Source organism: Mastacembelus armatus, chromosome 10 (genome assembly GCF_900324485.2).
Source record: "Mastacembelus armatus chromosome 10, fMasArm1.2, whole genome shotgun sequence".
Taxonomy (NCBI): Eukaryota; Metazoa; Chordata; class Actinopteri; order Synbranchiformes; family Mastacembelidae; genus Mastacembelus; species Mastacembelus armatus.
This window is the reverse complement of record NC_046642.1, coordinates 18,268,158-18,295,989: the sequence shown is the minus strand read 5'-3', so window position 1 is coordinate 18,295,989 and position 27,832 is coordinate 18,268,158. Positions and strand designations below refer to the sequence as shown.

General features: G+C 40.6%; 2 protein-coding genes across 6 annotated transcripts in view; one reads left to right on the top strand and one right to left on the bottom strand.

Annotated features, from left to right (window-relative positions):
- The window catches only part of arhgef9b (Cdc42 guanine nucleotide exchange factor (GEF) 9b), a 42,350-nt gene extending 18,330 nt beyond the window's left edge, over positions 1–24,020 (top strand). For 2 of the 5 annotated variants that reach the window (XM_026329946.2, XM_026329943.2), the window contains 10 exons: positions 6,347–6,526; positions 7,203–7,292; positions 8,316–8,516; positions 10,223–10,402; positions 10,815–11,047; positions 11,977–12,106; positions 14,054–14,185; positions 16,431–16,674; positions 17,043–17,111; positions 19,329–24,020. In XM_026329946.2, coding sequence (XP_026185731.1) covers positions 6,347–6,526; positions 7,203–7,292; positions 8,316–8,516; positions 10,223–10,402; positions 10,815–11,047; positions 11,977–12,106; positions 14,054–14,185; positions 16,431–16,674; positions 17,043–17,111; positions 19,329–19,504 — 1,635 coding nt within the window. In that variant the 3' untranslated portion in view covers positions 19,505–24,020. Of the gene's footprint in view, positions 1–3,164; positions 3,410–6,346; positions 6,527–7,202; positions 7,293–8,315; positions 8,517–10,222; positions 10,403–10,814; positions 11,048–11,976; positions 12,107–14,053; positions 14,186–16,430; positions 16,675–17,042; positions 17,135–19,328 lie in introns of those variants that run through there. The other 3 variants (XM_026329947.2, XM_026329945.1, XM_026329944.2) reach the window with 3 other exon arrangements.
- Positions 22,538–27,100, bottom strand: asb12a (ankyrin repeat and SOCS box-containing 12a). The gene is made up of 4 exons (XM_026329954.1): positions 26,911–27,100; positions 26,248–26,571; positions 25,329–25,857; positions 22,538–25,235 (listed from the first exon to the last, which is right to left on the bottom strand). The coding sequence occupies exons 2-4, from the start codon at positions 26,530–26,532 to the stop codon at positions 25,090–25,092; spliced, it is 960 nt and encodes a 319-aa protein (XP_026185739.1). The 5' UTR covers positions 26,533–26,571; positions 26,911–27,100; the 3' UTR covers positions 22,538–25,089.
- Between the last annotated feature and the right edge of the window lie 732 nt (positions 27,101–27,832).

The window sequence follows — 27,832 nt, the reverse complement described above, 5'->3', positions numbered from 1 at the left end:
AGGGTTATAGTATACACAAAACTGTTATTACAAGTCAAGTCAGTAATTAGATGTTAATGTAATTTGAAAAATACTGGTTCTACTATAACCTCTTATTTCTAGAGATGCATCACCATAAATACCGTGACGCTCTTTGAGAAGGACTAATGAGCTTGAAACACCTTGCAGCGTGTGTAGCTGCTGTCTAAATTTCTTTGCATTCCCTGTGCCTTAGAGTCCATCCATTGTGAATTTAGCATATTCAACTCTTTACTGTCATTACAACTTAATCTGTATTTTTGGACAGCATTTTTAAAATGTAAACGTATATTAAAAGTATATGTGCATGTGTATTTTTCCAGAGAGTGACAGTAAAAGGTAAACCTATGGGGGGGCTGCATCACATGTGAATTTGAGTATTTTATATGTGAAACATGAATTTAACAGTTATAGCTACTACAAATAAGGTCATGGCACCAAATTTGCTCTCATTTTTCCTGTGCTGCCATAGCATTACATTTTTCTAATCCTTGTGATATAAAAAAATAAAAATAAAAATGCGATGATTTAGAATGAAACCACTCAAAGATTCAAGTCATGTTTGTATTAAACATTGATGATCAGGATATGTTTGAATTATAGACCTGTAAGTGATTGCTGCTGGCATCAGTGATGTGTCTGATGCAGAGGGAGGTAATAGAGTGTAAATTTGGTTGATTATCAGGTCATCTTGGACATACTGCATCTGACAGATATGTGGCCATAGGCGAAGTGGCAGAAAAGGCTGACGTTATGTCAATTCAATTATATGACGGTGATCACTTTGAGGAACGTGTATCTATTATTTTGACATTTAGTCCCCTTCATTACGGACTGTTAATGATAAATGGTAAATCACCACGGCGCTGTGATATTTTTAGATGGGGTGGGAGATGAATGAGGCTATGATTCTAGCCCCTCTGGTCGATGCAGTCAGCGAGGGGCTGGCTGTGCCCCTCCCCCGACTGTAGGTGATGGCTGATTCCGGTAGTCTGGCAGTGGAGCGCTGATCTGTATTAATACAGGACCGCCTCTCAGCAGATCTCCCTGGTCCCCACTCACCGGAAGGCAGCTCGGCAGCTGCGAACAGCCTGTGCACAGCCTCTCTCTTGCTTGCTTTGAGAATCTATTGGCCTGAGACTCGGTCGGTTTAGGGGAAGAGGCGAAACACCGGCAGGTGTTGACTAGCGGGGAGAGATCGCGGTGCAGACTGATGACGATGATGATGGTGAGGATGATGCATCTCTTCCCGTGCCTTTGTGAATTACACAGTGTGGTGTGAAGAGGCGTAGGGGATTTTTTTCCGTTTCTTGTCTCACTGTAATGGTGGATTTCTTGGTCGCTTTGAGGCTACGTGTCTAGACGGAGGATCTGAATAACGCCCGTCCTTGAGAGCGCATCTCAGCATCGGCACGCTGCGCTGCGCCATGGCCTTGGATGTCCAGACTTGCGCGGTGTTTACGGTTATCGCGGTTCTGGTGCTTGTGAACGTGCTGTTGATGTTCATCCTCGGTACTCGTTAATGGATCTGCGCTTGGGGCCCGGTTCGCAGCGCACCACAATTTCACACAGGAGAGGAGAGAAAGGCAGTGCGCGTTGGTCGAGAGCGGGGACACCCGGCGCTCCATCACAGCAACGCGTTGAAATGAATGACGTTGGTACACCATAATGTATTTCTGTTACCCCCCCTCCCCAATCCTTCGTTATGTCTTGTGTCCTCTCACCGTTTGTGATAGCTAGTGTTGTCTGGTGGTGGTCGTAGTTGTGCGGATACAGATCTGTGATGCTGTTACCTTTTCTGTGGTGACTGGAAATTCATAACCCCCGCATATAAACATGTACCCCCCCCCCCACGTCGATCTCCCTCTCTCTCCTCCATGTTGTATTTTGTGGATTATGCGCATGGATTAATTTCATTCTGTAATATTTTGATTTTTAGATGAAAAAAGGGAATCTGATAGTCTCCTTTTATCCACAGCCTACTGCTGCGTCAGGACTTGTGTTTCTATTGTGATCCACTGTAGCCACATCTACAATATGGCAGCTAAGAGCTGAGCAGTGGTCTCTCCACTGAAGTAAATGTGATATTTGTAGCAAATAGCAAGTGAGAGGAGTCTGTGCTGTTGATCAGACAGCCTGGAGGATCAGTGTTATCTCAGATGAACAGTAACCAAACCAGTAGCAGGCAGGTATAGGCCTAATAAAGGATGGCCTCCGACACTCCAGGTTTCCCCCATTTTAGATGCAGCTAAACTCAGCTACCATTTCACAGCCCACAATATTCACATTGCAACATTTCAGTGCTGTGCCTCTCTCGGTATGGAGCGCAACTTTTATCATTAAATAGAGACTGTTGAAAAATGTATGTGTATGTGCATATTTCTCAGACTGAATGTCCTTAAAGGCTTGTCAGATGGAGACAAAACGCCAGTTTCCTTTTATTCCACATGCAGTGTCATAATCTAATAAAGAATTAGAGGCAGGTGTCATGAATGTTGAATGACTGTCTGAAATAGATATGCTAAAAGCCTATCCCAGAGCTATCCATGACACTCCTATTAATAGGGATGTAGGCTGGCTAGGCTTTTTGAAGATACAGCATGTGCTCTCTCACACTTTAGGCTAAGTGCTGTGTGTGCCTTTTGGATGTGTCTACTGAAGTGACAAATATTGTACTGTGGGTGTAGAAAGAAATGGCAGCCATGTATTATGAACATAGATACCTCCATCACATGTACACAGCATAACATCCTTTCCTGCTGGGACTGTCAACATATCATCATAATGTTGTATATTGGAGTGTTTATGGCTCACCTGTGTGGGAATGATAACATAGGGCTACTCACATATTTGTGTTTACTTGTAAACATGTGAGCACGTTAACTTGTTCGTGTGTGAGAGAGAAAAAATCTTGGGTGGGTGTTATCTGCAGCTCCTCTTTGAATCTGAGTTCCTCACACATCCCAAGTGTTCACACATTTGTAATCCCTTCAGGGCAGGTGCCGTCTAATAGAGTTCGGTTAAATGCTGTGCAGTCACAAGTGTCAATGTGCAGATGGTGTGTGAGAGCGAGACAACAGCATGTGTGAGAATGTGTGCATTTCTCACCGGTTTAAGGCAGAGCATCTTTGATTGGCTCCCAGACTCAGGGTATAAGTGTATTACATAACAGGGTTGGCAGACACAGGGAGGACGGACCGCGAGACTCACTTGGTGCGTCGGAAAGAGAAGCCTCTTTCTGGAATACAGCACCTCATTACTCAAGATCTGACTTAGTTCTTACGGAAGATATCACCTCGACCACTTCCAAAAGGGATTTTAATTATCATGATTGCATAAACTGGACTTCTCCATGCATACACTCTCTGAACAGTTACATGCCACAAACATGGTAAGGCTTGCTAAAGGCGTGTGTGGGTTCGCTCAGGGATGCTGTAGTGCTTTGGTGCAGCTCTGCAATGGCTAGAGACAGAGGATGCTGGAATGCAGTGGAGCTGCCAGTGCAGTGAATGCTGATGTGTTGTGCTGCAAAGATGATATAAGCCAGTGAATCGGTTTTCTATTCTTATTCCCTCATCAGACTCCATGTCTGTGCTTGAAACTGAAAGTATTGCCATATATCATATAGCCATATATAGGGGTAGATACCTCTGCATTCATTTGCATTGACCCAAATACAGGTTTTGCTTTTTAAAGAAGGCTGTTTCACTCTCTTAATCCTTGATTTTGTAACTGCAGCGTAACCATAATGATGACCTAGGCCATTACAGCTGGTAGACACACAGGTAATGATGAGCATTACAGAGTGTTAGTGTGTCTATGTGTTTACCTGTGCTGTTGGATCAATCTGGGTATGAGGCTGTGCTAAGGCAGAAATTGACAGGCTTGATTATGTAATGCTTTTAATTTATTCAGACATGTTGAGGGAAAAGGGATGCAATGAATTTGAGAGGGCAGCACTGATCTCATTAGGGAGATGGAGGGATGATAGGAACGAACTTAGCAAGGAGGAACGTTGGCTGTGAATGGATCTCTGTTTCTCTCTGCCTCGCTCTTTCTGTCTGTCGCCTATATTACAGCTGATTGATTGCAATTGGAGGGGTTATTCTTGAAGTGAATCGGGCTGAAGATGGAGCAACATTGGAAGGGGGTAGATTGGGGCAAGCAGATATTACAGTGAAGGGCCAAGATGCAAGACTGACTTCAGTGCCCAGGCTCATCTGTGGGTACCATTTCAGGCCCTGGTGTCAGACGATGACGGCCAAGTGGAGCTAATTTGGGTTTCCCTAGTTAAGCCACCATGTTTTCTTTATTTAAGTTGAATCCCGTTTCCTGAATCAACAATGACTTTTTAAAAATCTTTTTGAGCACTCTTCAATGGCCTTGTTTCCATGGCAGCGTGACACATGTTTTTGCAGTAATCCTCCTATCTTCCTGGAGTGGAGAGCTTTGAGATATAGGCTGGAGCTAATGTTACCCCAGTTCGCAGCTTTATGTGAGACCTAATTGAATCAACTTACTCAATGATGTTTGATCGAAAAATGACTTTCAAAGGGCTTTGTTACGGCATTTTACAGAAGCATGTCATTTATCATGGTATTTCACTAATGTGATTTTAGTTGTTTTAGTTTGATATTCAGTAACAGAGGGATATTGACATTTAATCATTGGTCACTCTGTGTAGGTCTAGTCACACACGTGCTCACACACCTGAATCTGGAAATATTCTGGTGCATCCTGAAGTGTCCTTGCCTCATCCCATCATCTTGTCAATAGCAGTGAAGCATCCTCATACGTTGCCATGACAACGGCTGTTCTTTCCCTTCCAGGCATGGATGTCCCTCCATATGTTCACTCCTCTGCCCTCACTGGCCTGTATCTCCTGTAGCCCTCTCAGTAAGCTATCAAGGAATAGGCTGGCTACAGGTTGAATGGGAGCATAACTGCTGAGTCTGAGAGCTTAGTCCCTCAGATCGGGTTTGGATGAATATAGGCAAACCACAAACACATACAGCCTACTGTTTCTCATGGACATTGTTACAATTACACTGCATCAGCAGGAAGGTAGAATAACATTTTTGTGCTGCATTGATACAGTGCATTTTAAAAGGTTTTCTTGAATAGGGATTTTGCTTTATTACAGGCAGAACAATCTGAGGTGATTGAGGGAAGACATAATTACCTCAGTCTGAAAAATAACACTCATTTAACATTAATATTCAAAAGTCTTAATACAGGTAAAGAACTAATGTTCATCCATGCGACAAACCTGTCATCAGGCCTTTGATAACTCCTTACCTAGAGCCTAAGCAGCTCCTGTCAGGCTTGGTTAGCGCTGGCTGCTCTGCCCACAGCCCCAGGGACTGGATGCATGGTTGGCTCTGGACTAGAGAATGCTGATGAACACTACTTTGGAAGAACAATTGGAACAGTTGGAGCTGAGCCACAGATGCATGCACTGGTTTAGTGCATACAAAGTCAAAAGTGTAGGGACACGTGAGTGTATGCAGGTGTTGTTTCGTAGATTGATGATATCAGACTGAGATCCTTCTCAGCAACACTGTCTGTTGTCTCTTGTCCTTTAATGAAAACAACCTTTGCCCTCTCCAAATCCCCTAAAAAAATACTGATCGCCTGACAAACCTTCATGGTCTTACAGAAGACAATACTCACGGACGTGCACACAGTTGCACAATCGTAACATTGATTTTCAGTGTCATATAATTATTCATAATGTTAAAATCAATAGAAAAGATTTAATGTATTGTCAAAGATGCTGCAGATAAAATAACAAGCTCTGGTGTCAGCATGAAAGAAGCAAGATTATCCCTTCACATTTGTTTGCACCTTAACATTTATATTACATTAACACATGTAATTATTCTAATGTCATAATACCCCAATTACTGTCCCTGTATGGAGACTGGTGCTGTGCTTCTGAACCCTGTGTTTCTCCACTAATGGCTCTCACTTTCTGTGTTGTCATATTTTGTTGTGTTGTACTGTGATCTGTGTTATTTACTGTGTTGTTCTATTTGCAATCCCAGAGCTGCCAGTGGGCCCTGGCTTTGAGGGAGTGTGTTTGTATCCATTAGTAATCTGAGTGGGTATAACAACAAGGATTTACATAAATCGAGGCCAAAATGAGGCTCAGTACTGTATTACAATCACTTTCAAATTTGATTTATATGCTGTTTTAAATCATGTGGGTCCATATTTACCAGTCAGTGTCTATAATGCAGTTTATGTTGTTTCAGTGGTATTTTCAGCTTTATGTAATGAGTATAAAACATAAGATGTTTCCTGTGTCTCCCTTCAATCTGTCCAGTTGATAAGTGGAGGTTCAATCGTCAACGCTGAAGCGGTATGGGACCATGTGACCATGGCGGACCGGGAGTTGGCATTTAAGGCCGGTGACGTCATCAAGGTGCTGGACGCCTCCAACAAGGACTGGTGGTGGGGCCAGATTGATGAGGAGGAAGGATGGTTCCCCGCCAGCTTTGTACGGGTGAGTTAGCTCCAGCCATAGACACAACACACACCCACACACATACAGAAATGGAGGCATAGGAACATATGCACAAAAGCCGATAAATAACACATACTGGAAGTGCACATGCACAAGTATTCTGTAATATACACAAAAAACACATGCATGGAACACACGCATTAATATGCTTGCTCCACACATGAACTTGAGTAATGCTTTATTTTAATAATGCAAAACATTAAGAGATAAGAGAACAGCTAGCTAAGTGCCTTCTCTGGGTGTTTGGGGACAACAAAACAAAGATGCTGATGAGCCCCTTTTTATAGTTTGGCATCACCTTCAACTCCTCCTTGAATCCACTTAAATTCACAGTGTTTTCTTTTTCATTTTATATAATATCACCCATATCTAAGCTCATACAAAGCCAGCACTATATTAGCAGTTAGCACAGGACTAATCCAGCTATGTATATTATTCCATATCTTTTTCACTTAACTTACTTATGGAAGCATTAGCATCCTTGCTATAGGTAAAGGCTTCCACAGCAGAGCACTCCCTATTCCCCCCTAAGACACGACTCATGGCCATTCCCACCTGTCCATTTTCCATCTTCACTCCTGAAAGGGCAGGGCAGACAGGCTGACCGACTGTCAACCAAAAAGTATCTTTCTGTTCTGTCATTCTCTCTCTCAAGGTGGAACCCCACCCTCCTCAGCCCCAAACAAAACAGGTTTTCTATATCAACCCCATAGCAACTCCACGGTTCCAAAACACCACGTCAAAGGTGCGTTTTCCCAGCTTCATCTACCCATCCAGCCTGCCCGCCCACCCGCCCACTCCAGTCTGTCCACGCAGCGTACCCTCAACATTACCAAACATTAAAGTACCCATGATGTTCTCACATCATCTTCAACGGGGTCGATAGAGAGGCAAAACTGATGAGTCAAAAGTAAAGATAATATTGAATGTCTTCTTAACAGCACACCCTCAAATTCTATAAATGTGTTCACATAGAATTAGATCGATTCTGGACTCATTATTCCTAATATTGGTGGTTATTACTGTTTTAAAGACGGATTATTTTCTTCAGTGCTCGATTTACTATTGACTCTGACTATTTCTTAGTCTTAATGCTGCGCTATTAGTTCTCGTCTGCAGTCAGTGCTTTACCACCCGTCACTCTGCTTGTCTGTGGCGCTGCATTTCTCATCTTGTGTTTGGCATTCAAACCGTTGGTTCCTTAATGTTCTCTTGGCAAACTGTGTGTCTTCAGGTTGGCTGCTGGGCATCTGAAACCACACTCACTTGGCCCGTTCTATGAGCAAGAGTGAAATACGCTATGTGTGTGGATCTGTGTGAGTGTGTTGTGGTGAGTGCAGGCTTGTTTGTGTGACTGTATATGCATGCAGAGAGACGTTTTTTGAGTCAGTCACACACAAGGCCAAAGTTGGGCATTGAATATCCTCTGGGCATCAGTCTCAGAAAGATTTTTTTTATATAACTCTGACAGTTGACAGTTTGACAGTTGTCCCACACCTTTATCACATGCTGAACCAAGAGTCTTACTCACTGTCCAAATTACTAGTGATCCTTTAAATTAAGCTATTTGTGTGTGATACAGTATATGCATTTGTGTTATGAGTGAGTGGTACCGGTTTTATGGCAAAGAATTATGAAGTAAATAGATGCCTACTTCAACATTTTTCCCCAGATTTACGCACTTACAAACTTAACTGTTCACATTTCTTACTGTGTACGTGTATGTGTGTGTGACTGTGCATGTGTGTATGAATGTATTTGTTCCCAGCTGTGGGTAAATCAGGAGGATGGAGGAGCAGAACCAGCTGAGGGGACCAGCGAGGTGCAGAATGGGCACCTGGACTCAACCAATGACTGCCTGTGCCTGGGCTCACCCCTCCAGAACCGAGACCAGATGAGAGCTAACGTCATCAACGAAATCATGAGCACAGAGAGACACTACATCAAACACCTGAAGGACATCTGTGAGGTACAAAGACACATGCATACACACACATGCAAACACACTGCTGTCCCAAGCCAATAATGCAGTAATGCCAAGATACAATAGGAAGGCTGAATGCTAAGGAATTGAAATGTGTGAGAAAAAGCAACATTTTGATACAACACAAAGCTCTTATATGAATTTTTAACAGCAGCATAAACAATGCTAGTTAATAATGATTGGTCCTTTTTCCGTGTTTGACATAAAATCCATTGCAACAGATCTTTCTCCTGATAATGTTAAAGTAAAGAGACAGATTATCAAAAATACCACTTAGTTAATGTAAGATTTCATAATTCTATATTTCATGTAAAGTAGTTGTGGTCACCAGCACAGCCACTGCATGGGTGCTAGTAGCATAACAGTCAACAGACAAACAGAAAAAATTTCCTTGTATCACTTTGGGTGGGCAAGATTTTCTAGTGCAAGTTTTTGCTTATCGAATCATCTCTCCCTAATCCTCTGTGTACCCTGTGTATATTCTCGGTGCAATAAAGCATAAATCTTTGTTCAGTCCCTCTTGCCTGTGGGTGCGCACTGCATTTTTCAACATGCCATAAACATGAACAGACATGACGTGTAGTGCAGTTGATTTATATCTGTATGGACAAGCCAGCCAAAGTGGAGATTTATACTTTGTCCTGTTTTCAAAGTGTCTTTCATTTAGTTAAAAGAAAGAAATTAAGAAATTAATAAATGTGATTAGATGCTACAGAATCTCTGCACATGAGGTCAGAAACCACTAAGGTTTTTCACATGACTGTAACAGCTGTGCTAGTTACTAAATCTATCTTAAAATAGGATAGAATATACTGCATATACACGCAATAATTGATTTCAGTCATGTATTATTAATGATTGTGAAAAAATATACCTAATGTGTAATTTTCCTGAAACTAAGGTTCCCTCATTTTTGAACTGCCATAATAAGTCACTATTCAAATTTTGATTATTTGGATAAAGCTTTACTTTAAGAAAGAAAACAAAATCCTTCAGCATGTGTTTCACAAAGGCAACAGAGGGAATACTGGGTGGTGGAGTGTGAAATAGGACCAACCTACCTCTTACAACAAATCCTCTCCCAAAGTGCCAAAGCTTCAGGGCATTTAATTAACCACAAGAACTGGACTGACGAAGTTCGACCTACACACAGTTGTTTTTGACGCTATAGAAGTTTTTAGAAAGTGCTAGTTCATTTTAATTAAAATAAATATTTATATTTATATTTACTTATATTAAAGAATGCCTTAACATTTTATTACATCCATCCATCCATTATCTATACCTGTTTATTCCTAACCAGGGTCACAGGGATCTTACATCTTACATTATCCATCTGTCCATCCATTATTTATACCCACTTATTCCTGGAGCCTATCCCATTTACGTTCTGCTGGGTAACTTGGGAATTTCCCAACAGGCATCAATTAAATCTTTTGAGTGTACCATATTTTGTATTGTTAATATTCTGGAAAGTATCCCGTAACTAAAAGTTATCACATACAGCACATGTGGTGGAGTAAAAACTAAAAATTGTAGTAAATGTCATTAGTTACTTTAGTTACTTTCCACCAATTTCTTTAGCATTTTCTGACTCAACTTCCAGCTATGTCACAGTTGGCACACACACCTGGCACTTAAACGTATCATCTCTGAAAACCTCACAGTAGTTGTAACCCATATTCTTACAGGGTTACCTGCGCCAGTGCAGGAAGCGTGTGGACATGTTCAATGATGACCAGCTGAAGGTCATCTTTGGTAACATCGAGGACATTTACCGCTTCCAGATGGGCTTTGTTAGAGACTTGGAAAAACAGTACAACACAGAGGAACCGCACCTCTCTGAAATTGGACCATGCTTTTTAGAACACGTGAGTTCAAGCAGTATTGCCATGAGTATTTTCTTTTTTTGTTAATCTTAAAAAAGAAATTAGCATGAAAAATATATTGACTCATAGACATTGCGCATCTGAGAACAGCCATAATTGCTAATAATGGTATTAGGTCTGTTATCTCAAGATAAGAACTCAATTATCTTGTTAGCTTGAGGAGTTAGCTGAACAGTTATGTCATAGAGATAACTGAGTAACCAGCAAACAATGGTACTTATTATAATGAGAAAAGTTATGAACTTGAGAAAACAGCTCTAATAAGAATTTTAGCAACCGCAGTCATGCTTATATACATACTGGTGTATCCCCAGCATGTTTCATAATTCATGTTTCAGATTCATAATTTATATTTCTCTGTAATGATGTGCCTCTGTGCTCCTTTAATCCACAGCAAGATGGTTTTTGGATCTATTCAGAATACTGTAACAACCACTTGGACGCCTGCATGGAGCTGAGCAAACTGATGAGGGATGGCAGATATCAGCACTTCTTTGAGGCCTGTCGCCTCCTCCAACAAATGATTGACATCGCCATAGACGGCTTCTTGCTCACCCCTGTCCAGAAAATCTGCAAATATCCACTTCAGTTAGCTGAGCTTCTCAAATACACAGCACAGGAGCACAGGTACTGGACACTGTGGCCAAGAACACATTTAAGCTGCTGAGTGTGTTGCTGTCTGATGGTAGTTTGTTTGTTTATACAATCAGTTACAGATGCACTGTGTTACACTGCAACTGTTTCAGGTGTTGCTAAAGCAGTGATTCATGCATGAACTGAAATAAACGTTGTTTTGCTCTGCTTTACTAGCATTCTGTGAATGTTTGAGAGGAAAACATTTCATCAAGGATTATGAGTTCCATTGGAAAGATGTGCTACAGTACTTCAATTCATAGGAGAGTCAAATAATTTTCATAACAACGCATGGCCATAGGCTCTTTGCATAGAACTCTGTATATAAATAGATTGCAGATTAAATATGAATTGGGGCTTCTGTTGGCACAGGCATTAACATTCCACACACTGCATCCACGGTACACAATGCAACATATAAACATTTGCAGATGATCTCTCATACAGATACATATATGAGCATCCAGATGTGCAAACTCATGCGTGCAAACCCACAGAAACATGGTGTAAGTGATTCAGCGTGTCTCAGCCAGCTTCAGGTCATTCACAAACCACGCATTCTCAGCCAGAGAGGGACAGGTGCCAGCAAGGCCTGCCAGATCACAGTGTTTGACTGTTGTGGAGAATCCTGCTCTCTATCACACACACACAGCAATGTATCACACATACATATTATATTCCAAACTGAGGATTGGAGTCGTAGCACATCTAGGCCAGAGGGATAAATCCGGCTCAGTTAGCACAGGTTATGTGAATTAAATAGTGGTTGGTTTTTTGAGTTTATAACACGTCTTTAATAGGCTACATTGTATCATTCACTACTGCAACATTGCATGTCTTTTTTTAAAGAGTGGCAAATCTCCAAGGGCTGTAACTTTATCCTTTAACACCAAGGACTAATTACGTGTACACTGTGTCCATAGTGACTATCGATACGTGGCAGCAGCCCTGGCAGTAATGAGGAACGTCACTCAGCAGATCAACGAAAGGAAGAGGAGGCTGGAGAACATTGACAAAATCGCCCAGTGGCAAGCCTCTGTTCTAGACTGGGAGGTATGTGTATGTATTGACTGGAGAATCATTACCAAGCATCTCATGTTCACTGATTGTTTTACTTGCTAAATCTGACCTGGTTTACTTCATCCCTAATGTGTAGTTACAGCTTTTGCTGTGTAATTACCAAACCTAGACAGTGTTACACATCCTGAAGTGTAAAGACAATATTTGTTGTTTCTATATTCATTTGAAGGCCTTCACTGAATTCCTTAAACATTTGTCTTTTACTTAAACTTTTCTTAAATATAGGTCAGAGGAGAGACATTTCATTAAAAAACTATCATTACATGCTGCAAGTACTTTGAGGTAACATCTAATTTAATGTTTTTTTAATACCTGAAATATTTTTTAACTCTTAAATTCCTTCTTTTTAAAAAAAAAGAAAAGCACATCAGCTTTTCAGACCATAACCCAGCGCTGGATGACCAACTGTCTAAAGTTACATGTTCATCATTTATTCCACAAGTTGGCAGGCTTGTAAGAAGGGGTGGGGCTCAATAGCATTTTTTCAAATCTAAATCCTTTCAAAGTTGTTAATACCTGGTAGTAGTGGTATTTTATAATTTTTTAAAATTGTTTAAAAAGTTTATTCTTTAAAATGGCATGAGTGCCACAACAAAGTAAACCTATCTGCTTTATGTAACAAAAAACAGAACCTGACACATAAGAATCAATTTTTTGCTAATCATGTAACAGCAAAATTGGTACCAATTACCAAACCACCAAACACTAACATGAGCTGCAGTAAATTACAATGAGACTAGGACTATGGACATTCTGCAATACTCTGTTTCATTCATTAACCCTTCTGCTATTGAAAAATAATATTGCCTAAATAATATGGCACTGATCCGGGCCACAGAATCCTCAAGTTATCACAAATTCTATAAGTTCTTACTTTTGTGTTGGATGGGAGATAAAAGTTTAAACAAAGGATTTCTCATCCCCCTTTGTCATCAGTTCACTTCTGCAGATATTACATTTTGCACTTGCTTTGTTGACTTTTGAACGATTAAGCCATTATAGCCTATTAGTTGTTAACAGCAGCGTTGCTGAGTTATCATGAGTCTTTTTTTCTTTGTTGACACCTGTAGTATCAGGGAGGCAAAAGAGACAAAACAGAGAAAATGAATGAAAGATTCCATAAGGGGTTTTTGGCTGTGGTGCTTAATAAATCAAAGTATTATATCAACATGGAACAGCATCCAAAATGGAACTGACTCACATCCCTATACAGCACAAATTTTAGTGCCAAGTATGCATGAAGTAAAAAAAACTTAGAGACATACATTTTTCATAATGCAACTACAGCGCAGCACAGTGACTTGGTGATTAACACTGTTGCCTCACAGCTAGAAGGTTCCTGGTTTGAAACCCATCAGGGGCCTTTCTTTGTGGAGTCTGCATGTTCTCCCTGAGCTTGTGTGGGTTTTCTCCAGGTACTCTGGTTTCCTCCCACAGTCCAAAAACATGTATGTCAGGTTGATTGGTGACTCTAAATTGCCCATAGGAGTGAGTGTGAGTGTGTGAGGTTGTTTGTCTCTATGTGGCCCTGTGATGGACTGGTGACCTGTCCAGGGTGTACCCCTGCCTTTCACCCAAAGAGAGCTGGGATAGGCTCCAGGAATAAGTGGGTATAAATAATGGATGGTCAGATGGATAATGTAACTTCATAGCATTTTTGATCTCCTTTGTCTGGTAAACAAACATGTCTTACACATTCCAAATCCCAGTTTCTAAAGCAGACTTCCTATAAAATAAACTTATTTCCAAGTCCAAGCTGATGACATCACTCTAACATCATCAGGGTTCACTTCTCAGACTTGACTAAGCTCCTCAGAGCTTCACAGGCTCAGAATTACTAACAGTAATGAGTAATCTGATCTTTGTTGTACCAAGATTATGCTTTTCATTTCTTAACTGTGTACCTGTGTGTGTGTCTAGGGGGATGATATCTTGGACAGAAGCTCAGAGCTCATCTACACTGGGGAGTTGTCATGGATCTATCAGCCGTATGGACGCAGCCAGCAGCGAGTCTTCTTCCTCTTTGATCACCAGCTGGTCCTTTGTAAGAAAGTAGGTGGCATCTCTCTCTCTCTCTCTCTCTTGTTCTTTTTTCTTCATTTTATTTGAAGACTTTGTTGGCTGAAAACAAGCTGATAAGCTAAAACACACCCTCCTCCTGTGTTCTTGAAAGTTGTGTATCACATGCCTGGTGATGGAGATGTTTGAAGACAATGTGACTTCTTTAGCTGTACTCAGGAGCTGCAAATGCTTTACATAATGCTGTATGAAGAGATGTTCAAATCCTCAGCACCTTTCACAAAATGGAGCTGTGGTAGTTTGGACTCTAATGCACCAAGGCTGTGCTTTCCTGTCAGACAGATGTTCACGCTCGACTAAGCCCAGCAATACATGTACACCGAGACACAGGCAAATGCAGGCAGACACTAACTTCCACACAAACAAACAGGGGCCAAATAACTGCATCATCACACGTACACACGGGAGCATAAATTGAAAGACATGTAGATGTACTGACGTTCTGTTTCCTGTCCTTCCCTGTACGCCATTTACTATCACAGCTGAACATCTCTGACTCCCAAAATGAAGGTCTGCACATCCTCATGTGTGACAGTTGTTCTGGCCCAGCAAATAAAATCAGCTCCACCAGACACCAGATTATAAATTCTAGCCTTTGTTGTACACTTCTCCAGCATCCAGTGCAGCATGTGTAATTGCAGCCCTTAGGGTGTGTTAGTAGCACAATGCATGTAGCCTTCTGTAATGATGACGATTGTTTTATGTGGCCATGTTATTCCTGAATGCATGAAAGTTACATGGTTAGGGTTATTTGTGCTTGATCTACTGATGTAGAGCTGAAATGATTAGTCCATTAACCTATTAGTCAAAGTATTGTTTCTTTAACGTATGATTGTAAACCAGTGTATCTGCAGGTCTTAAAAAATCTTTAAAATTACTGAATTCAGTTTCCTTAATATACATCTTGACCACAATAAGCAGTAATTTTAGTTATTAACTATTTTTGTATCTGCTGCTGGGAGATGTGACACAAATGGAATTGTTCCAACAGAAGACTGAGCGCATAGGAGGCGTTTCACTTTTTTTCTCACTTTTTTTGTGGAGTTTCAATCAGCACCATCAGACCTGTAGCAAACACTTTCACCTCTGCTGTTATAGTAGCGAGGAAGCTCATCAACTCATAATGGGGAAGTGTGAATTTAACAAAAACTAAACTGGACTGAAATGAATCATGATAACTTTATCTGGGTTTAGGTTACATTGATTAAATTAATCATAAAAATATTATATATTGCTGGGAGACTGAAAATATAATATACTGTAAGAATAAATCATTCTAGGTCAGTACGGTCACTGCTGGTTTTCCGTACTTTGTCTTGTTAGCTCTTAAAAAGTCAAAAACCTTAACTTGGGGAACCCTGCAGAGACCTTTTAAACCAAATTAAGTTTTGGACATAACCAGCTATTTCAGTTCCCCTTGAGTTTTAGAAGACTGTGATTTGCATTATTTAGACCAAACGATCCATTTATAATCTGCAGCTGAATTACTAGTAGCACATACACTAATGTTGCTGAAAGTGTATATTAATTGAATATTTGTTGTTTTGTTTTTTTTTGTACATTTTTATGAGGCTACATTGGTTCTAAAATCAAAAATGATATTAGGAAATTAGAGAATTATGCTAAAGTAGTAACAAGTCTGGTGTCAGATATTGTTTTGTGCTAAGCAATTATAATGTACTGTAAGATTCTGCTGGTTTGACTTAATGATTTTGCTAAACTATCTTCACACTTAGCGACAGTGAAGTTACTGGTGAAGGTGTGGTGAAGTTACATAGTCCAGTTACTGGTGTTGGACTGCATACATAAGACAGCGTATTGAAAACATGTCATGGCATTATTCAGTACAACAAAACCACCCAGTGCAATGTTGAAAATTACCTAAACTAAATCAGCATCTTCTTGGCACAATCTGTCAACAAACACTGAGCATTATAAACTTCATAAAGACATGATTTATTGTAAAGTAGCTGGGTTAGTAAACTCTTGTGTGAAGGCCACTGTTAGAGCAGTATTTCTACCTGCTGGTTTCTGTGATGTCTAACGAGGAGATTTACTGAGAAATTTATATGGAAGGTGTGTGTTTGTTTGGGCAGCAGATGGAAGAGGTTGCATAAGACAGGTTCTCGAGATACCAAGGGAACTGCTTGTTACCACCTCTGACACACACATACACACACACACACAATTATAGAGATCTTTCCCTTCTTTTCCCCAGGATCTGATACGGCGGGACATCCTGTACTATAAAGGACGCATCGACATGGATCGCTACGAGGTGCGAGATGCCATCGACGGGCGTGACGATGACTTCAATGTCAGTGTGAAGAACGCCTTTAAATTGTGCAACAAAGACAGCGAGGAGATCCACATCTTCCTGGCCAAGAAGCCGGAGGAGAAGATCCGCTGGCTCAGGGCCTTCCATGAAGAGAGGAAGATGGTGCAAGAGGACGAAAAAATTGGTTAGTCCTGCAGCTGTCAGCATATCCCTGTTAGTGAAATTAGTTTCATTCATAATGAGCATTGGAGCTTCACTTGAATGTTATTACTGCATTTCAACACAAAGCAAGACTTTCCCTGTGTAGCATACATTAAGTGAATGTGAAAATCAGGCCTTAGCACTGATTGACTGTGTCGTACAAGAAATGTCCATTTTAGGACACATAAGAAATTTTTAGATGGGAATAGGTTTTGTGCTTATTTGGGACTTTATTTTGAAAAGCCAGATCACAATAAAAGGAAACATCTTGAACTTATCACAGCCTTTTTCACATAATCTGCTGGCCCTCTGTTGAACATTTGTTAAACATAGACCTTTGTTGTGGTTTAGGTTTTGAGATCTCTGAGTACCAGAAGAGGCAGGCGGCCATGACAGTGAGAAAGGTGACCAAACAGAAAGGTGAGGCAACAAGAAGATATCAGGTGATTTCCTTTTTTTTTCTTCACTGGTGTGCTCTGTCTTCTCATCGCTGTTTACTCTTCCTTTAACCTGCTCTCTTTTTTTTTTTTTTTTCTGCGCCTTTTTTTAAACACGCACACTTTGTTTATGAAGAGATCTAGATTAGCCGTATGCTAAGTAAGCTAGAAAAGTCAAGTAGATTCATGTCTTCTCACTATTATCACTTTAAATATTTTTCCTTCGAGTTAAATGTCTGTCAGCCCATACATGAGGACTACTTGATATAAGTTGTAAAGCAGCTGTTAAGCATCAATGAAAAGACAGAGGGCTATTTGCATGAAGTACTGAGTTTAAAGGGTGATACCAGTGTTCATGACATGTGGTGCTTGTGTCACTCTGGTCTTCAAATGATTTTATACCTTGGACAACTGTTGGCATTTTTTCTTTTACTGAGTTAGGCTGGTTGTTGTTCACTTGCTTTTACATCCAGATGGTGCAATTTTAGAGTCAGACTTGTAGAGGTACTCAGACCCTGCAGAATTTGTGATATATACAGTACCTAATGGCCAGTGGTCTGATTTTATTCTGCCCTCTCCTTTTCTCTCCCTTTCTGGTGGTAAAACAAGGTAGCAAAGTCTAATGCTAGTTAATAATAGGTCATCATTTTTGATCATATTATTATTTTTAGAGGTGCTGAGATGAAATTTAGCTGTGCTTGAAGACTAAAAAGCCATCAGCTGATGATGATTATGTTAAAATGGCTATGGCTATATTTGGCCATGTTCAGCCAGCTGATTAATTGGTCAACCTTTGGTGTCATTCTCTTATTTTTGAATTTAACATATTGTTTTACTGTATCGCAAAATATGTCACCTCAGCAGCTACCTGCTATCTCACTAACAGAAAACCATGTCAAGCAAGTTCTTCAAGATGTTAGTCCCTGACAAAGAGTCAAAGACAGAGGACTCACATGTCCAAAACTGCTGGTGCCATCCTGTAAGATTTAGCCATTTTAGTGCTAGACTAGATGTTTGTACATTTATCATTACTGATGTTCTTGCTATTGCCAGTTTCACAATAAGCATGACCATCCATTGAGGTATTAACCTATGACCACTGCTGGAATGTTCTCTCTGACGATAGGATCCCTGTAGATGTCTGTCAGAAGTAAATGTTGTGTGTTTCTAAGTGCTGTATGTGTACATGGCTGGCACAAGGTGAAGTACTCTCTTGAATTTCAGATTCATTTATAGATTTCATCTTGAGAAAGAGGGCCATGTTGTATGGACATGGTTTGAAAATGATAAAGGTATATGCATTAGAGTTTTCCTTAGAGCTAGCACACTAAGATGCCATGGCAACTGCTAAGCAGCATTGGGAGCTGCTGTGATTAGCACTGGCATTAGAGCATGCAGTCAGTGTCCAATCTGTTTACAAGTATTATCTTGCCTATCCAAGATAAACAGGTTCCAGTAACACAACTACACTGAACCTTTCTAACTTCTAAAACAGTGTTTGGCAAAATGTCCCTAACAAAACACTGTTTCACATCTTTTCATTTATTCCAAGATGCCATGGCAACTTTTGAATATTTCATCACTAAATATTTATTGTAACCGATTTTTAATCACATTAGCATAGTTGTGATGCTTGTAGACTGTAGCTAAATGACACCGTAGACTGTAGTTAAATGCATATTAATAGCTTTCTGTTGGCTCTATTTTCGCCACTCTTGTGTTCTCAAATGTCGACGGTGCTATTCAAGCAAATATCCTGTCAACAAACATGAAGAACAGTGTCCCTTGTCCAAATGCCTGGTTCCATCATTACATCAAACATAATCTGTTGGTTCTCTTGTTTGCCTGCTACAGAGTTTGATTGAATAGCATCTTTAGTCTCCCTTGTGTCATTGCTAGAGCTGAATTCCACTTATTTCCCAATTCAGCTGTCATCATATAATCATATTGTATCATAATCCAGGTTTAATATGCAGGAATGTTAACAGTGAAGACTCATTTTGTATGTCTATGTGCCTGTTTTCTGTGGAAGCATGACTCGATGTTGTGTTGTTGTGTCTGTTACAGATGCAATACTGACAGTGTTTCCTTTTTGCTATCCATCTCCCTTCTTTTCCTCTTTTGCTTTGTACCCTGCACTGCCTCCTTGTTCCCCTTCCCTCACACCCCCTTCCTGCTCTTTTTGCACCTGCCTTCCTAGGTGTAAACAGGTGCACGCCCCCCTCATACCCGCCCCCCCAGGACCCCCTCAGTGGGGGGCAGTATGAGGTAACGGAGGACATGGCACAAGGAGAAGTTTTTGAATTCAGTCAATCCAAAAGAGGCCAGGCTCCTTTCTGGCAAAATTTTAGTAGATTAGCTCCATTTAAGAAATAGAGATACTCAGACTCTTCTGAAGGACCAGATATTTTTCTTAGAAGCACTAAACACTGGATGATCATGTTCCATGATGAAGAAAAATACAAAAACACACAAGAGACTCTGAAGTTAAGGACCAATGTTAGTACAGAGCGTGATTTGAAGGATCAAGAGGACTGAAGACTTGGATTTAAAAAATTGAGAAAATAATAAAACTTTACAATTCAGATATGTTAGTAACATTCTTAGTTAATGCTTCTCCAGCTGAGTCAACTGTCATGAACTCTTTCCCTTGGATTCTGCATATTCACACCATCTGAATGTCCTGGAGTTTTTGAGATCGTTATATTATTTCATTTAATCCATCACCTGGAAAGAAACACAAGGCCAATCCAGGTCATTCCTAGAAGTTTGATTGTGTCTAAAAGTTGAGATCTTGCTGTGCTGCTATGTGAGATTGCTTGCTGCATTCTTCAGAATGTGAGATTGAATAATGCTGGGCCTCAGCTATTGGCTGTAGCGGACGAAGGATCTGCAAAGCGCCTGTGAAACTCGACTGTCAGCGTCAACTTTGAGTTACATCCATCCTGTCACTGATCACAGATTGGTCAGGTCGTCTCTGCTCTACTGATGTCTGCGTCTGGATCTCCTCCTCACTCTCAATGCTCCATGGATCTGTGTGCATATGGTAGCCCTCTCTTCACCTAGTCTGACATTCACAATGTTTCCCTCCCTCTCTGCATCGCTCTCTTGTCCTCCCTATCTTTCTGCCCACCTGCTCAGCCTCTGTGAGTCAGTGGCTCTTAGAGGATGAGGTTTATTCTTTTGGAAACCTGCCATTGGCCATGATATGATGGGTCAGGGAACAAATCAATATCCGGAACATCAATAGAATATTTACATCTTTTCACCAACCACTTTTGACAGGGTATTCATATCCGATCACGCTGAGGGGCTGTGGGTTGCATTTGATGGAGAGCTCGCCACTCAGATGAAACAGCTGGGAGCAGGCGATAGGGAGGCTGCGGTCTACCTGCCTTGTGTCTGAGCCCCTCCCCCCTCCCCCCAGAGACCACCCCTGTAGCACTGTGCTGGCAGCTCACTAGGTGTTGGGAAAGAGCACAGCCTACCTCTGGAAATCCACTGAGAGCTAAAAGTGAATCTGATGCATTGGCCAAGGTTTAAAATAATATCTCTTTTCCACATCAGTAAAAAAAAGATTTCTCAGTTGACTTAATTATTTTGTATTGCTCACACTGTAAAAAGCACAGCACATATTCAGTCTGAGGAGTATGTTTTTGCTAATTGAGTAGGAGTGATGCAAATACGTGTGTTAGAAAGCGCCCTAACCAGCACAAGGGGAAATGGTCACAAAAATGGCAGAAATGATAAAAGAACAGGACAACCAATCAGCTAATTGTGAATCAGCACTTAAAGAAAGTACACAGCAGAAGTGTTAGCCAGTACCACAGGGAGGCAGAAAGGTGAATTTAATCTGTAGCATGCAGGTGTCCTCTGACATGCTTCTCTAAAGACTGCAGCTTCAAATCATGGCACTCCTCCCTGTCACGTTGTTTTTACGGATCTAGTCCATGTTCTGGCAGTTAGTGCCGGCACTGTTAAGTGATTTACAAAGGACTGTGGCCTGATCAGATAGATTTGTTTTATCAACAAAGTCCCCAAAGCTGCTGTGAGAGAGATCCTGCCATAGAACCCTTCAGCAGAGGTGTTAGAAAAGAGAAGATCTAGTGGGGAGAAACTCCTCACACCTTTACACACACATCATGAAGGTGTATTCTTTTCTACAGCTGGAATGTAAGTGAAACATCTGTCCATGGTTTGTGATCATATTTTGACCTCAGATACAGAAGTACATCTTGTGTTTAATTATATCACCTGATGGACAGTACATATACAGTATGACAACTTGTGCAATGTGATATATCATTATATATCTTCACTATTCACTACAACGTGATATGAAAGAGTTATATATCGTTATATGTCATTTGTTTGCCTCCTTACAGGCCTTATAACCTATTGGAAAAAAGACCTTAGAATTGCTTTGTATGTTGTGTAATTTATGTTTCAGTAAAGAAAGTTGAGAAATGGGTGAGTTGGTTGCCGGTGTCTGTAGAGATGACTCCCAGTGAGATTGTTTTGGAAGATAATTCTCTTGTCTGGCACAGCTAAAAAAAATATGGTTCCCAGGCCATGATAACCTCAGGACCCGTGCCACGCCCACCCCTATCCCCAACCTCCCTACTCCACCGCCACCACCAGTACCAACATTCAGACACAAGCATGCAGGCAAACTCGCACAAACACACAGAGACATATAATCATGCGCACTTGCTGGCCCGTTCTGCTGCGGAGAAGAGAGATGCTATCTAACAGTGCCTTCCAGCATTCCACTAGTGATTATCTATTCAGTTTCACAGGCAGATTTGAATTAGTCATGTGTTTTCCCTTCGGTGTGGGACTTGCATCTCTCTGTCTCTCTCTTCCTTTCTCTCTCTCTCCTTTCTCATAGACACTGGGAATTCCTCATTCCCCAGTGCCTGAGATCCACTCGGACAGAAACTTAGAGGTCAGGCCTTTTCCATATGGGTCGATACTGTGCTGTCTGACTGAAACCTTATAATATTATATCACATTTGCATAGCAGTAGTTTTATTGCACAAAAAGATGTTGATTCTGATTTCAGACATTTAGAGACTAGAATTTCTTTATTATCTATTTAACATGCTAAAAGATTATTTAATTTGAATATACTGTAGGGAACAGATTTTCATTAGACAAGCTAGGTTTCACATTTCAGTAGATTATTAACAGTGAGTTAAGAATCAAGAGAAGAATCATCTATTTTACCTTTATCAGCTACACACTGTAAATACTGTAAAAAGAACAGATCATATATTTGGATATTGGTATTTTGCGTTGGAGACGAATGTTGTTCTAGTTCTAGCGTGCGGTAGACCTCAGTACCAGGTAAATGCATGCTTGTGGCATCCAATATTTTGCATGAGACTTAAGACAACTCTTAACAGATTGTTTAGTTTAATTTGAGTCACAGTGGGATTTTTTTTTTTTTCCCACAACATGGAACCGTTCATTTGTGAACCCATACCATCTCACTAAAGGGAGTTCTTTTCTCTGTCCACCTGTGTCCTTCTCACTTTACATTATAGGTTGTAGCTTCTGTTTTTATTTATTGTCTGGTGCAGGGAAATATATTTTCCTTGTACTACATCAAAGACTGAACTGCTGATAGGTGAAATGAAAGGCACTGATGCTCTCTTTGCCCAGATATAATGGGCACTATAAACTAACATTATCTTAAACCTTGATTTTTCATCTTTTTAACTCCAACCTACACTGTCATGGTGGAAACTGCTGGTTATTTTTTCGACGTGCCATTAACTGCTGAGGCAAAACGGGTATAATTTTTTCTACGACAGCAGTGAACCAAATAGGAGTTAGCACCGATCATGGGTGTTTGTGTACAGATTTGTAGCCAAACAAAAGAGCTGAATAAATGAGAAACCTCTCGGGATGAGCTAAAAATAAACGTAATCCTCGAGACACACACAGTACTTCATTGCAATTCATATCATGGTCTTGTTTCTACTTAAGAAATAATTCTTTGAAGTACAATGTCTTGACAGTCCAAATTAAGGCCTCACTTGTATTTATTGAAGGCAGTATTAAGTAATATCATTTTTTGGTCACATTCTTAATAGTATATATATACATACATATATATATATATATATATGTGTGTGTGTGTATATATATATATATATATATATATATATATATATATATATATGTGTGTATATATATATTTTCGTTTCCTTATATAATTACCAGTCTGACCTTGTACCGAGATCTGAAAGGACAGCCTTCTGTGGAGTTCAATTTTATTTTTTTTTTATTTTTTTTACTCTTTCCGGTCATAAAACTAAGACAGCCAAGTTAGCATGCTGTCAACTAAATGCATTGAAGGTTGCTTCTGTTATCCCTTTTAGTCCAGAGTGTACATCAGCCAGTTACTGAGTTCACTCGCTTTTAGCATAGCAGCATCTTCAGCAGGAGCTCCTTGCAGTTGGTTATGCAGTCCTGTGTCGTTTCAGAATAGTCAGGGTACAACAGAACCTTCAATGAGCCATATGTCAATGTGGTGTTCAATGACAACAAGGTAAACAGAAGACTGACATCCCGCTTTTGGAATCTATTCATTGTATATTACCATCTAGTATGAGGTCTGGATTTTTGCCTATCACAGAAAAATTTACTTATAGTATCCATATCATTTGTCACCATATGCAAACATTACATTTTCTTTCTCGCTGCCGTTTTGAGTTTAATTATTTGTTGTAGAAATGAAAAACCTGAAAAATAATGCCTATTCAATCCAGAAACTGTGAATGGGAGAGTGGAGATGTCAACTGTATGTACATTATATGTTTTGATGTAATCAGAAGCACTGGGAATATGTTGTACTTCGCTGTAAAAATAAATCCATATCTGATATAGCTGTACTTTTGTTGAAAATAAAACCTCTATAGAACTGCATGCAGAGGTGTCAAAGTGTGAGTGAGAGCATTGTGCTGGGTTTCCTGTCGTGTGACATCATTTCCTGTTTGTTGGGCTCCATTCCCAACAGCTAACAGATTAACTCCCAGGCATGCTACAGATGAAAGGTCATACTTAAATTTAAAACAAGATTAGATAAGATCATCAGACTGGTCTCCTCAAGCCACAAAAGAAACATTTCAACAAACATCCAACCACAGATTTAAGTCTGAAAATAACTGCTGTAATCAATAAGTAATGAGACTTATGCAAATACATCCTCCCAGTTGGTTGTGCTGAAGTGGAGCCTGATTGCTTTCTGCTTCCTAATGTTTTGAAGTCTTGAAGTCCACAGATGCAAGACTGTTGTTCAGGCAAGATCTGAGGCAAACTGTACTGGTGTACTGCAGACACTGTCTCTGTATGTGTGTGTTTATTGTGTTTTTCTATTTGGGCCTGGATGTGAAAATAACTGAGGTGAGACTATATTTGATTGTGTAAGGACACCTGTGGAAAGGACAGAGATGTCACAAAGGGGCATTCATAGTACAAGTATTAAGAAGAAGAAGAAGAAGCCATTTGGACAAGGGCTATATGCTGTGTTACTGTGGTCTCTAGTGGTCAAACATGGTGTTACATTTCTCAAATACACAAGCAGATCTTCCAACATGAAAGCCCTGTTAGGATGTGTATGTGTTTGTAAAACATATGTCAACTTTGTAGCACTAAAATATCGATTTAAACAGACTATTTAATACAGACATCTACAAACACACGTCAATCTTCATACATAAATTATAAAAACATGAATTTACAGTACTCCAAAGGAACCAGAGGAAAATGTCAAGCAGTGTCATGACATTTTCATCCCACAGTAAAAATCCCAGTGACACCAGTTGAATGAGGGGCCATTATTTTATCCTACTAGTCATGAGCAGAAACTATTGACCATTCATGAGTGTACAGCAGCAAGGTAAAAATTTTAAATAAATCACTGGCCATATATTTTGATCCTAGCATGCACTTCATATGATTTCACAGGTGTCGTGCTTCAAATAGTTCCTCAGAAGCAGAGGAATGTCCAAACTGTCAATGGCAGGCTGCTTATTTGTTAAGGGGATGTACCTGCGGATTGCCAGCCGAGCCTGTGACATCAGTGTTTTGGGACAAACTGGAACAGAAACAGACAAAAGAAGGGCATTAGCATTAACATTAGCATTCTGTCACATTTCAGCGCTCACTGAATTTGCTAGATGTGTTTTACCTCTCTCTTTGAGCAACAGAGCCAGAGCTTCATTCTGTTTAGTCGTCTTGTCGATGATAAGTGTAGGAAGATACACATCTGCTCCAAAGTCCATGAGAAGCTGGATGAACTCCATTCCACAGCCATAACGAAGGCACATTTCCAGAACCGTCTTTGGCTGCTTTATCCTGGCCAGCATCTTTTCATCTGTGCAGTTGTAGTTGGGGTCGGCCCCGTGTAGGAGGAGCAGTTTAAAGCAGTCCAGGTGTCCATAAACAGCTGAGATATAAAGGGGCCCTCTGCAGGCCGTGGCACTGGAAGCCCATTCTGGGACTTTGGGTTTGACATCCACCTCGGCCCCGTATTCCAGCAGCTCTCGGAGCACATCGACATCTCCCTCCCGAGCAGCAGTCAGCACCGGGGAGCAGTTGTTGTACTGGCTGCCGTTAGGATCAGCTCCGGCCTTCAGCAGGGCAACCACACAATCCAGATGTTTCCCACTGACAGCTGTGAACAAAGGTGTCTGGGCCTTCACATCCAGGCTGTCAATCTGGATTCAAACACAATATTTTAACAGCTGGAAACACGGTGCTCACAAACTGTGAAGAGTATAAAACACGTTTAACACTGCACTATAGCAGTCAGAACCGTGACAGACAGCTTTAAAAAAGGATCACTAGAGCAAACAAATTTTTATCCCATGCACTTATATGAAAATATTTATTAGCCGCAGCTTTAATTCTCATTTTTAATATTTAAAAAAGTCCTGCAGGACCAACATATCAACCTTTTAAAGCTTATAAATGAAATACATAAGGGCTGAGTGCACAGCTGTAGTGACCACCCCCTTCTCTCACACACCATCCCCACCCACTCTCAATAAACCAGCTCATCAACCTTATCTGAAGGTTGTACAAAAAAAGCTCTCTCTGTACCTCACCTCTGCACCATGCTCCAACAACAACTCCAGGCATTTCAGGTGTCCCAGAGCGGCAGCAGTGCGCAGGGGGGTAACCGGGACCCCCCACCCGCTTCGTGCGTTAACAAACCTCCTGTAACTTTCCTGAGACAGAAGCTCCGAGAGCAAAGTCACATCGTTGCTGCTCACAGCGTTGTTCAAGGCCCGACACTGCTCATTGTCCTCATCCTCCTGCTTAGGCTGCAGCAGGGAGAAGATCTTAGAAATATCCATCAAACTCATTGTGGCACCTTGGCCCAGAACCATAATGTAACTCCAGGCTAGTGCAAGTCAAAGCCCTTCCATCTGCAATGGCAAAGAAAATAACACACCCAAAGACACACACATCTGAGATACCTTTGGATTCATTTTGTTGGGCACTGTTTCCATTTCAGCATGACACGTTTTCGCATGAAAACGAAAACAGTGCACTTCTTAACACAACCGTACAGTACCATTTTAAGACAGTGCAGTTTGTTTACTTTATTTAATTACTGTATATGAGGCAAATCCCAGTAAGGTAAGTTGAATGAATAGAATGTGCGTGGTTCATTTACTCATAGACATAGAGTAAGGTCCACACAATTAGCTGAGTAGAAACACAGTCATAAGGTTTGGTGTCAACAGCAGCAAACACAGACTTACTGTAACAAGACACTTGTTGTTGTTGGTGGTATTTCCAAAGATATGAGAAGACTTTTCAAAAACCCATTTTAAGTCACGTGGTGTAAAGAAACAAAGGTAAGGTCCTCCAAGAAGTGTGTGATGCTTCCACAGGAGCTGTGAGTTGTAAAAAGTCCAATACGGTGTGTTTGTGTGTGTGTTCATGTGTGTGTGTGTGTATATTATCTGACAGAGGGGCCAGAGCTTCTTTCTGGGGGTTGGGGGCTAATTTTAGGACACAGATGGGCCTGGCTAAAACTTCCATTCTTGGAGAGTCAAGGCTCAGGTTTATAATTAGAAAGGTGATAGACTTGTGACACTGAGTTGGTGATTGGTGAGTGTGACTTTTTTTTTCCCTGCAGTGTGAATAAAAACAAAAAATGAAATGGAGACATGTATATTTCAGCTGGTCAGGATGGTTAGAGACACAATAGCCCAAATTTCAATAGTTTACAATGTGACAGAAAAAAAATATATATGGGAAAGGCTGTGGGTCTGCCGTGTGTCCTGTTACCAGCCTGTTTTCCTATTTCGCACCAAGACAGCAGATTTAGTAAGTGTCAGCTGTGTGACTGTCAGACATTTTACAGAAGCAGCCAGGCAGCTGTTCCTCTGCCAAACCCTCCCATGTCTTTATACTGCCCCATGTTTAGCAGGGAGGTCATGGCACACGGCATTTTTTCAAAAAATGTCACAAGGGTCCAGATTCCTGACATTGTACAAGTACATGAGGACATTCATTCATTTAATGTTAATTTATTTATTTATTTAAAATGATTAGTTTTTTTATTTACGTGCTGTTTTGGTGCAATGTGAATAATGAAGGTTTGCTTTTACAAGCAATTTTGACCCAAGAACAACAACGAGAAATATGAGAAATCAGCCTTTTTCCCAGAAGTCATTT

What these genes read in the sequence shown, in the direction of transcription:
- asb12a (XM_026329954.1), bottom strand. Translation starts at nt 26,532, where the DNA reads ATGGTTCTGGGCCAAGGTGCCACAATGAGTTTGATGGATATTTCTAAG. An exon ending in TGTTGGAGCATGGTGCAGAG is followed by an intron (nt 25,858 to 26,247) that starts GTGAGGTACAGA and finishes GTTTGAATCCAG; the next exon opens with ATTGACAGCCTGGATGTGAA. An exon ending in TCTGTTGCTCAAAGAGAGAG is followed by an intron (nt 25,236 to 25,328) that starts GTAAAACACATC and finishes TTTCTGTTCCAG; the next exon opens with TTTGTCCCAAAACACTGATG.